Below are 12352 nucleotides of genomic sequence, written 5' to 3'. Positions count from 1 at the left end.
GTTTAATTCCTTGAGTGAGATTTCACTGAGAATTGTGAAGGGCTAAACACTGTGTGAATTACCTGGTGTAATTTGGGGGTTGGGAAACACTGAGTGTGTTTGAGTACTCGAGTGATTGTAATCTCTGGTGTATCACTTGTTTCTATAGTGGAATTCCGTACTGCTCTCCCCATGGATGTAGGTTCCGATATTCAGACCGAACCACGTAAATCTGGTGTCCAATTTCCTTTCCTTCATTCCAACTATTTTATCCAATTCGCTTGGTCCGTCTATATTACATGCGCACGCATCAACAACTATGACATCCATGATGAAACGTCCGACCAAAAAGTTTTAGATGCACAAGCAAATATTACTAACAGTAAATGAAATTACTTCATTCAAACGTCCGACCAAAAACTTTGAACTTTCAGTCAAACAAGCAGCCTCGATGGATAAACCTCATGGAGTCAAACCTGAACGTCTCTTATGGGAACAAAAAGGTCCATACTTAGGCCCAACTCCAAGGCTTTCTTCGCATGGCATAATTGATCACCTTTGGGGTCAAACCTGAACGTCTCTTATAGGAACAAAAAGGTCCATACGTAGGCCCAAGTCCAAGACATTCTTCGCGTGGCATAATTGATCACCTTAACTGGGGAACTCATTGACGAAGTGAATGTCATGGTGTTTTGGCTCTCGACGGAATCAATAACAATAAGAGTTACCAAAATTGACCCATAAGTTAAGTTATAAAATGACATGAAAATCTGTAAAAGAACATTGATTATGTCCATGATGAGTCCTTTTCGTGCCCCTAGATTTGTAGATCAATTTTGTACGGGGATAAGTACATTAAAAGTTTTAAAACTTATTTCAAGAATGTAATTAAGTTTTACAACTTTCAAAAAGTGCAATTAAGTCTTAAAATTTTAAAATAATATAATTGAGTTCTAAAACTTGTCAAATTAATCTATTTAAGTCCTTGATTGCACTTTTTGAAATTTTTAAGATCTAATTGCTCTTTCTTAATACATTTTAGGATTTAATTACACTTTTTGAAAATTTTAAAACTCAGTCACATTTCGTGACGCGTTTTAGGATTTTTAGTCAATTATCCCATTTTGTGTGAACCGATTGTTGACACCTAAATTTTGGCGACCCGCTTAGTCATTTATTGCATTAAAAAATTAAGGGTTAATTTTATTCCGGAAAAAATAGTTAATTGCATAGCATATAGTTTTAGGTGCATTCGTTTCTTAATTTGCATTTACATTGGGTCGGTGACAAATGGGTTTGATTTAGTAGTTCTAAGCTTTAATTTGGCAGTCGGACTAAGCCCACGAAGCAAGTAAATTGGCCTGAGCCCGTTTTCTTTTAATGATAAGAATTACCTAAATTGAGATTTGAAATAATATTACGGTGGATTTTGGAATTTAAGAAAATCGGGTTGCAATCTTATCTTTAGGTGATAAAATCAGGAGATGTGGAAAATAAAAGAAAAGTGATATTGCGTGCGAAAAAGAAATCTTCGCGGATGCTGATTTGAAAAGGAAAATAAAACCCTAATCTTCAGCCTATAAAAATATTTTCGCGTAGGGTTTCAGAAAAGGCCATGCACAATAGAATACGGGGCCATTGAGAGAGATACACATTGAGAAGAGAGAGTATAAAAGGTTTTTCTGAGGTCTTTCACGGCCCGAAGTCGGCGGAAGCACGGAGAAGAAGAAACCAAAAGAAAAAGAGGAAGTGAAGCTTTGAGACACCATTAGCGAGTGGAGATTTGTAGAGATTAAAATATGTGAATCGGAGACATTATCTCTCGGCAGTTCTCAGATCTCGGAAGTCACTTCTCCAAGAACAACATCCACAATACCGGTCTTTGCCCACTCCGCAGCTTTCTGGTGTCTCATCCGGCGCATCCTGCTTCTACCGCATTGATTCCAGCAACACCACAGCGATTCTCGACGGCCTGCCGCACTTCCGCTAAGATGACACGGCCGCTGCTTCTCTTGACCCGTTGCCGGTCCTGCTAAAACAACAACGCTGCTGCCGTGAGACCACACGTCGATCTGTTCTCCAGCTGTTGCCTCGTTGATGCCGTCCCTGCCTTGCTGATCTGCTTCGGACCGAGAAGGCCCTGCACTTTGTTCGATCCAATCACGAGCCACCGCCATGATCCCATGAATCGCTTCATTCATGCTTCCAATTTGGGATTTCTTTTTATTTATTTTCTCTTGACTACCCACTAACCAGGAAGAAAACTTTCAGGGAGGCTACACATATTGATACACGGCCACAAGAGAATTGAGAGAAAAATCCCTTGTGCGCTATCCGAATCTACTGCTGTCCGTTATCCGCTGCCCAATACGTGCCTGATATCCTTAACGTCCAGCAGCTTTCAGTCGCAGCTTCTAGTGAGCGGCTCGAGATGGTTCCCGGCGTTTCAAGCCCTCTCGATTTCCCGATTCTTTCACAGATTTCCTGATTCTTTCACAGATTTCCCGGGACCTAACCCAACGCAAGCTGTTGCCCTTCATCACCGCCTCGCTCGTGGCTACCTCCGATGCCCGTGGTGCCGATCTTTTCCATGATCTGACGAGGTGCTGCTGTCTTGATCCAGTCCCGCGACTATGTTCCTGACGTAAGCCCGACGCCGAGTAGAGCTGCTCCCCGTCGTTGTGCGGATGAGCGACACTGTCCTTTGACCCGGCATCGAGACGGGTTGCTATTTCATCGATCTCTGTCCCGGCGTTCTTGCATGACCAAACCGGTTTTGCCACAGAGCTATCTTTCCCGACGTGGGTTATAATAAGTTATATTTTCTTTTCTTTTCTTTGAACGATTCGCTCGAGTTTTGTTGCAGCTATTCTACTTGATATCCACGGACCGTAAGGGTAGGCAAGTCAAAAATTTGACTTTGGAGCTATGAAAGTCAAAGTTGAATATTCAAAGAATATTGTCACCAGAGTGACCAGAATTCGATCAAAAAGTCGAGGGATTTCTATAGTTACTGTGTGCATTCAGCAAGCCCGACGTCCACCAAGTCAAGCCGAAACGCCGGCGGTAAGGAGATTCGAGGGTCTGGGGTCTAATTATTTAATGCTATATATTGCGTTGCTCCTTGCCGCGCATTTGTTTTGATTTTGCTGTCAACCGAGCACCACACCATGAATTACCAGCTCGAGCATCCCAAGTTGAGATGCCTTGCCGGCTTGCTCTGAAGCATGGTTGGTCATCACAAGCTGGCCGCCGTTCGAAGACCAAATTTGGAAGCAAATATTTGGAATAGGTAAAAATTTTGGCTATTTTAATTTCTGAAAATTTTGTTTCCTTATTTGATATATTCATTGGTGCACATGATGGAAATTCTCGATATGCCATGATATTCGCAACTTGAGTTCCGCAACGTGCATATGATTGATGGTCCGATTTCATGCTCGAAATACGACCCGCACGCACGGAAAAATCACCAATCCGATCTCACGCTCGAGATACGATTCGTGATTTTTATTTAAAAATTGACGATCCGATCTCATGCGCGAGATACGATTCATCAATTTATTTCCAAAATTAAATGGACATGGATGATATCTTGCTTGATTTGTTGCAGTGCTATTCTCGATGCCTTTATTTGATTGCTCCCGTAAGGGAAAAACCCAAAAAAAAAATAATTGAGTTAGGTTAAATGCATGTTAGGATGTTACTGGTTTTAATGTTATGTTGCATGTTTAGGATAGGAAATTTATTTCGAATTTCTTAAATAAAAAGACCAAAAACATTAATTTAGGATATCATATTTTCTTCTCATTAATTTAAATTGCACGTTTAATTATTTGGCAATTTTAAATTTCGAATTTCATAAAAAATTTAGAATTAGGGCATTTTTGCACGTCATTACATATTATGATAGATTGCATACTTATTAGGAAAATAAAAATCATGTGCATGTTTTATAGAATTAGGTTCATACTATGCACGTCATTTAGTGATTTTTGCTAGGCCCATTTAATTAGAAATTACATGTCATTAGAATTAGGTCATTTAGTTAATATTGCATTGCATATTGCATGATTTTCATTAATTAAGTGAAAACAAAACAAAAATTGCGTGTTAATTAGAAACCATATCTAGGGTTGTTGATGTGGATTTTAATTTAACATTGCAGATGCTTTCGTTGCTTTGAGGTAAGTCCTGCAATTTATTTATTGCTTTACTTGGGTGTTAAATTGGTGGTTTGCGCACCTGCATGAACACCTCACATGTTAGGGAATTAGTTTAAAATCAATTCAAGCTGCCTGCAAAACCTTTTTTTTTTAAATAAGAGAAATGGTACCGAAAGGGCGTTAGAGAAATCTAGCGTAATCAAGTCCCCGTACCCATAGTCTCTCGGTTCGTAGAAGTAAAGTAATTCTCCCATTATTTTACTTGGGTTTCTAATCGACCCACCAAAAATAGATTAGTGGCGACTCCTAGTTAAAATTCAATTGCATGTTAACAATTCAAACCTAAGTCGCAATGGTATGGGCTTGGAAGAGCCCGAGTTAAGTCTAGGCTTAACAATCCATTAGCCAAACCCTAAGTGGTTCACACCCCAAAAAAATGGGTCGCGACACCGATCTTTTTTTAGGATTACACTTTTGGCTGGCTAATAGCTTTTTGTTTCATTTGTCGTGGTTTATTTCTGCATAAAGGGAGGGGAAAAGGGAACTATCGCAAAAGATCGGTTTGGTTTTCTTGACAGCCCTACCTCTTTGCCTTCGACCATCTCATGATATCACTATTTCCGAATGGCTAAGATAATTGCTTGATTAGTGATGCTTGATACACCAACAGAATGACGTGATAAATTGTAAGTAGATTTTTTGCTGGAAAAAATGTCCCATATGATATTCAGAAAAGAACGTAGAAAGTGCCGATTTACTATATTACCATACATTTACATGCACATTGCGTGAATGATCATATAGAATATTATTAAAATACTGCACAGAAATTTTTTACTTATATATCACAATCATAAAAGGTATGGGAAAATTGTCTAAATATCTCTAAAATGTCTTAAACCTACTACACTTTAGCCAATGTAGTCTTAAACCTTTCAATTTTGCTAATCTAGTCTTAAACATCTTCACTTTTTGATAATTGAGTTTATATGACTAATTTTGATCAAAATTTGCTGAAATGGATGGTCAACATTGACTTGGCAATTTTTTAATAATTTCTTGATTTTTTTATTTTTTAAAAACTTTTCTTTGTTTATTTATTTATTATTATTATTATTTTGGTTTGGAGTTTGGTCGGTGGTGGCCAACAGGCCCTCACCCTCAACTGCCATAGACAAGGGTCGACAACCTCGCCAACCGCAAGCGAGCCAATGACCCTCTCCAACCTCGAGTAAGGGCCTTCGCTAGCTTTGGATGAGGGTTGTGACACTCTTATTGGCCAAAACGAGGGCGCATGAGCCCTCACCCACGGCTGGCGAGGGTTGGCCCAGAGAGAGAGAGAGAGAGAGAGAGAGAGAGATTTGCTAAAATTGAGAGAGAGAGCCCATAAAAAAAAATCAAAATATTATTAAATAATTGCTACGTCAACGATGGCCATCCACATCAACAATTTTTTGCTAAAATTTACTGAATAGACTCAATTGGTTATAAGTGAAAATATTTATGACTGAATTGACAAAAATTAAAAATTTTAAAACTGAATTAGCAAAAGTATAATAAATTTAAGGCTTTTTGGACATTTCTTTAAAAGGTACACATACTTAAATTATCAAAGTTCAAAGCAATTCATTACTACAACTACGAAGGATCACAAAACATATCATGACATTATATCTCACAAATATGTACTATCTCTAAGATACATATAAAGTAACAAATCGAACACTCATTTTATCAATTCTGTATGTATGAAAATTCTCTTGAGAATAAGAATAATTATCAAATCTCGATAGATGTTAAACTGTGACATTGACATCATTAAAATCAAAGGATTAATTTTGCTGGCTCGTCTATCCAAGATCCCTTACTAAAATCATTGAAAAAATGTTCTGAATTTTTTTTAAATTAAATTTTAAGTTCAGTGAGATAAATTATCAATTGTCACTTGGAATTTTCCTGTCGCACTTGGTGAAAGAGAAAGATTTTGTGCTTGAGAAAGAATCTGTGCTTCTGTACACTGAATTATTTTACTGTTGGTGTTACCCAATATTGTGCCGGCTTTATAAATACATCATTGCAGGAAGTTCCACGTGAAATACATTATCGCAAAATAAATATACAAAAGAATATGATTATTTCCCCTTTTGTCGGATTTTCAAAATCATAGAGTAGATGAAGCCGGCAACGATCGAATGTTGTGATAATAAACTTAAAATATCAGGAGTTTCTCGATGATTTTTTTTTTTGTCGGTATACGACAATGGTTTTACATAAATTAATTGATGATGATTTTGTTCCCAAATAAATTTTTTTTTTTTTTTTTTTTTGGGTTCAAATTTTCATACGAGTTCTTTTTTATTTAACAAGAAAGTTCATCTTAGATAGGTAAAATAAATTTAAAATTCAAAAATTTCGAGATGACAAACATTCAAGAGAAAAGAGATGAATCATACTTTGCATAAGTTGCATACAACATGAAAGACCTTCCAGATCCATGATGTCATTAAACAGAAGCACAAAGAAAATCATCCACAGGAGAAATAAGGAAAGCTCCAATAATTGGTGAAACATGGGTCGGTTGTACCATAAGGAAAGCTGCTATCATTATGCAATAAGCATGACTTAATTAACCGCTCAAATGAAACTTCCCCGATTGTTTATACCTTTATTTACAAAAAATATATATACTGCAAAAAATCTCAAACTAGTATATTTATGACAAATTTATCCAAAATTAATTTTTATTATCAAAAACTTCAAATTTATACATTGTGATAATTATATTTTCTATTAGTTTCTGTTAAATTGGATGAATACCATAAAAATCACAAAATTGGTGCACATTGTCAAATGAAGGGTAATTTCCCAAATTAATATACCAGTCAACTAACTCAGTAATTTAATAGTAAAATTTAAAAGAAACTAACGGGGGTAAATTTATTATAGATGTATTAATTTTGAGTTTTTTGAGATCAAAGTTAATTTTGGGTAAACTTATAATGGTTGTACCGGTTTAATATTTTTCGTGGTATTAACTCTTTATAACAAAATGAAAAGAAAAAGGAAAGGTAAATACAGTGAGATTGGGCAATCTCATCAAATCTTACCTAATTAACAAGGTTCTCGGCCTTAACATAATCGAGAAATTTCTAACTTGTAGTGATATTCCTTACATTGTTGCCAGCCATCAAGCAAACGATCTTGAAATTTGTCAACAAATTGATTATTTTGTTAATCAGTATCATTCGATGGCTGACAAATAGTGGTGCTCCGTCTAATATTGTACTCTAGAAGTGTTGAATGCAATCATCACTTACCACAACTACCTTTCGAAGCTAATTAGTCGCAAAGAAAATCGATGGGATTGAAAGGCTTGAATTGTTGTGGGGTTGTTGAACAGTCTTGCTCAATTTTTTTGCTGGCACTATTAGAGTGCGTTTGGTAACGCTTCTATTCTTGGGAACAATTTTTGATAAAAAATGATTTTTTTTTATTTTATTCTCGGGAATAATTTCTAAGCATTTTAAGGTGTTTGATAACTGTTCAAATTTTTTATTCTCGGAATAGAATTGTATTTAGCATTGTCCTCAAACTTTATATTCCAAATCATTTTCTTTTAAATTTTTTTAATAAATTTATTACTTTTTTCTTTTTATTCTTCCTCAGTTGGTTGCCGACCTTGGGATGATCGATGACTAGCCAGAAGAGGATCGGCAACCTCGTCGGAGGGTTGCCAGCCCCCGGCCAAGCCGTGTCGATCAATTGAGCCTTATTGGTAGCCGGGTGAGGCTCACCCGAGCCTTGGTTGGGTAGGGCGAGGCTCGACTTGGCCGAAATTTGGTGAGGCCGAGCTTGCCTAGCCACCAGCGGGGCTTGACTTTGCTTCAGGGGCACCTGCGAGATTGGCCTCGCCATATCTCGGGCCAAGTCGAGCCTCGCCCAACCCAGCTAGGGCTCTACTAAGCCTTGCCCAACTAAGCGAGGCTCATCGGTGGCTGAGGGAAGCCCCAATGAGGCTTGCCTCACCGGTGGTTGGGCAAGCCTTTTGGCGAGCTTGCTAGACTTCGCCTTCGTGAGCTTGCCCAACTGGTCGCCGGTGGCCAGCGGTGGCCAATGGCGTCGTGGTGGTGGAAAATGGAGAGAAAAGGAAGAAAAACGAGAAGGAAAGAAGAAGAGAAAAAAAAAATGGGTTAACTTGATTTTAGAATTGCTCCCGAACAATGAATCAACTTTTCTTTTTATTTATTTATTGATTCTGTTCCAAATCTACTTCCGGGAAACAAAAAAAAAAAAAGAAATTTCGGAAACAAAAATTTTACCAAATGGATTTTTGTTCCAAATCTACTCCCGGAAACAAAAGAATAAAAATTTTCACTATTTGACCAGTTACCAAATCTACCCTTACTATTAGAAAAGTTGGGGATTATGATGAAAAAAAAAAAGCATTATTCTACACATTACCAAATGAAAAGTACATTAGTTTATTTGTAGGTTTTACAAAATGAGTATCTAAATATGAGATTTTGTGAAACTACTACCTATTATTCTAAAAGTTTAAGCTATTAGATAAATGTGTTATTTAATATTTAATTATTTCAACACTCTCCCTTTACACTAAGTCTAGCATTTTTGCCAAGTACTAAGCGTGCATATATTTAATTAAGGAGGCAAATTTTTCAGATAAAGATCCTATTTCCTTTTTACCTTAAACCTTGGCACAGATCTAAGGTGCCACCTCGGCAGAAAGATCGGCTAGGAACTTGGAAAAATTTGAACTCAGAACCTCCAACTATGATATCATGAAAGATTTTGATGGATTATTGCTGACTGTTCTAAAAATTTAAGTTATAGATAAATGCATAGTTTAATATTTAATTATTCCAACATTAAAATAGCAAAACATTGATTATAATTAGTTGGGACCAATCAAGAGAAATATACATAATCTCCTAAATATATTTCTAACAAATCTAAGTATTCTTTGATTTTGCTGTATTATCATTTTTATTAGTGGTGCTACATATTATTGGACCAAGAAAGAAATTATCATCCCAGGTTCCCACGTACACGCGTACCATCACATGGTGAAATGCTGTAGAACTTCGTTACACCAGACATCCACCAATATCTCGATCAAGTCCAATGGGATGAAAATGTTCCTCGATGCTATAAAATGAGCAAGTCCCATGTAATCCGGTTATATTCTTACTTTATCGTACTTCGAAAAGCTTATGTATGGAACAAGCATATTTTATATTTGATCATACGCTACTGTTTGGACCGTTGTTTAATCTAGCCTTCTAGATTATTCAGGCCAGAAAAAGTAACCCAATCTTCTAGATGGTGCTAGCATATCTTTTTCTTTATAGGCAAACCGGCTAAGCTAAGATGTGATTGACCGAAGGTGCACGTTGAAATTGGCTTATGCACCCAGATTCAAAAAAAAAAAAAAAAAAAGGTTGGCTTATGCATAGACATGATACATGAACTGTTTATGATGACAATCTTGAATGACTAAGCTGATGATATTTGTCATGAAAGATCTGTATGTGAACTTTTTGGTCCAATATTTTTAATCCAGCCTTCTAGATTCAGCCCAGAAAAAATGTAATCAAATCTTCTAAATGGTGTTGGGATATATTTTTCTTTACTACAAACCAGCTAAGTTAAGATTTGACTGCCAAGACAAATTGTTTGAGATGAAATTGTACGTTCAAGTTGGCTTATGCATAATCAAGATTAATACATGAACTCTATTATGATTCCAACGCTATATATCTAAGCTGATGGTATTTATCATGAAAAATACTTAGGTGAACTATATTGTATGAATTCTTTCTTTGGCGAGAAAGTGTAAGGTAGGCAAAGTGAATTCTAATCTGAAAAGACTACTCAGAAAACACATGACAAAGATTCAATCTATACAAATCAACCTATGCATAAATCATATTCATGGCTCAAAAGTCCTTGTGGATGTACATTATTATTATGTGGAGCAAGGGAAAGATAATAAGCTCCAGTAATTTCGTAAAGGGGTTGGATTACTTGATTACATAGTAAGAAAAGTTGGACCCGATTTGTTGCAAGATATATGCCTTAAGTAACCTCTACACCAATCACCTGACTTTTCTATACCTCTTTATTTCGGGAAAAAAAAGAAGCACAACGCAGATTGAGAGACAGCAATCTCCTGAATCTCATCTTATTTCAATCCGAATTAATCATGAGCGCTAATTGGCCCGAACTCCACAGTAGGTCTTGATGAGGCTCTCGGCCTTGATGCGGTTGTCACTGGAGTCATAATAGCAAAGGAAATCGATGTGATTGAAGGGCTTGTATTGCTGAGGGTGTACTTCATCGATGAACTCCTTAGGGGTCTCGATCATCCCTGAGGCATATGAGAATGTCCCAAGAGAGTATCTCACTTGGCTCTCTTCTTTAACTGCCACTCGATGGTAACAAGCCTTGATCTTTCCATTACTCCATGCCTAATTAAGAATGAACCAGGAAAAATTAGAAATGATATTAACGAACTCGAACAAACTAGTGCTAACAAGAAAATTTCACAAGTAAATAAATAACTCACCACACATGCATCGCCAGCCATGACCATGAAAGTCGAAGCCGAGGGTTCAAAAGTGAACCACTCGCCATCTTTGGTTCTCACTTCCAAGCCCCTAATGTTATTCTGGTGCAAGTAGGACAAGAAGCTCTTGTCCGTGTGAGCGATTGGATTCACGCTGGCGTTGAGGTCTGCCGGTTTCTTATACTTCAAGAATCGGAGGAGGTACGTGCAGGACTCGATGTAAGGGTCATAGCATTTCTCGACACGATAACTCTCACAGACCATCCTGAACACTACTCTCTCTATCTCAGCTATCAATTTGCAATAGTCACGAACAGTTTTGCTGCAGCCAAAGAAAACAGAGAAGTTAAACTCGGAGTAGTCAAACTTAGCGCGCCAACTTTTTTTATTAATGTTTTTCTCGATGCCCTTGAAAAGTAAAACCCGTTAGGGAGTCCAGCTCTGGTCGTATTTTGTAAACCGAACGTGTTTGTTATGCGAGGCAATGATTTTTGTTAGATTTACTACCAAGGCATATAAAAGTTGACATATATACTGAATAACTCGTTTTCTACACCTTGAATGATTTTGTCTGATGATCAAGTTGAGACTTAAGTTTATCATAGCACTGAAATTCTATACGGAGACAAGATGAAGGTGCTCCGTTCTTTTCAAAACATTAAATAGATTAATATGAAGCATATTGATACGGGGTTAGAATATATTGATTAAAAGTGATGTTGCAGATGGTAAATGAGCATTCAAGACCTCTTTTATCGAAGTTCCTTATACCTTTAGTATCATAAGAAAAAGAGAGAGATAAGTACCAAAAGTGATCATTCCCAGATGGCCACATGATAGAGGTGAACTTTTCACACTCTTCAAGCTTCTCGTCGCCGTCTATGTTCATGCCCTCAAGGAGAGGAGTCCCGGGGAGTTTGGGGATGTAGCCATGGGAAGGCTTGAAGTTGGTGTTCTTGATCTTGGTTTCATGGGGGAGGTCGAAGAGATCCTCGGTGACGCTAAAGACGGAGTCTGAAGGCCAAGAGGGACGTTGGAGTGATCAACGATGAAGCACCCGTGATCCTCCAGAGCCTGCACGATCACTTTGCAAGCTTTCTTCCATGAACTTGTCCCCGGTTTCATGCATTCCTCGGAGAACGCTATCACTGGGATCTGGGTCGCCATTTTTGTTCCTATCATCTCTCTCAGCTCCGTATCTCTCGGATCGCACACAATCAGAGCAAGACTCTGTTTTTAAGCTGAGTTCCTTGATCCGGTGCAATTTGCGCGATGAATTCCCTCAGCGCGTTTGAGCTTTTTGTAGGCAACTGAGAGAATTTATTAATGTTCTTTTGAGGGGCAGCCAGAAAAAAAAAAAGGCTGTTCCCGTGAGAGCACGGTGATTAACGGGCAAACCACCTATGACGCATAGACACATTTGCTAGAGCTTCCGTGTTGTGTCCGACACATGTCGACGTGTCTGATATACTCGGACACGCGGTCAACGCGATCAACACATGTTGAATTTTTCGACACAGTCAATTCTTCTCGACACGTGTGTTCAAGAGAGAGGATCGTTGAAGAAAATAAGGGCAAGGGAGCAAAGGCGACGGCGAGAGAGGGTGAGTAGAGATTGAGG

General features: G+C 37.8%; 1 protein-coding gene across 1 annotated transcript; it reads right to left on the bottom strand.

The window, feature by feature from the left end:
• Nucleotides 1-10375: 10375 nt before the first annotated feature.
• Nucleotides 10376-11898, bottom strand: LOC120294445 (probable 2-oxoglutarate-dependent dioxygenase AOP1.2). Its single transcript, XM_039314529.1, has 4 exons — nucleotides 11841-11898; nucleotides 11538-11745; nucleotides 10732-11053; nucleotides 10376-10633 (listed from the first exon to the last, which is right to left on the bottom strand). The coding sequence occupies exons 1-4, from the start codon at nucleotides 11896-11898 to the stop codon at nucleotides 10376-10378; spliced, it is 846 nt and encodes a 281-aa protein (XP_039170463.1).
• Between the last annotated feature and the right edge of the window lie 454 nt (nucleotides 11899-12352).

The sequence above is a fragment of the Eucalyptus grandis genome, chromosome 6, assembly GCF_016545825.1.
Source record: "Eucalyptus grandis isolate ANBG69807.140 chromosome 6, ASM1654582v1, whole genome shotgun sequence".
Taxonomy (NCBI): domain Eukaryota; kingdom Viridiplantae; phylum Streptophyta; class Magnoliopsida; order Myrtales; family Myrtaceae; genus Eucalyptus; species Eucalyptus grandis.
Note: the sequence above shows the minus strand (reverse complement) of the source record. Positions and strands in the feature narration are given on the sequence as shown.

Bases quoted from the DNA above. Each gene is read 5' to 3' on its own strand.
- LOC120294445 (XM_039314529.1), bottom strand. From the start codon at position 11,898: ATGGCGACCCAGATCCCAGTGATAGCGTTCTCCGAGGAATGCATGAAA. The intron at 11,746-11,840 runs GTTCATGGAAGA...CTTGGCCTTCAG, and splicing joins ATGCATGAAACCGGGGACAA to ACTCCGTCTTTAGCGTCACC. The intron at 10,634-10,731 runs GTGAGTTATTTA...ATTCTTAATTAG, and splicing joins TGGCTGGCGATGCATGTGTG to GCATGGAGTAATGGAAAGAT.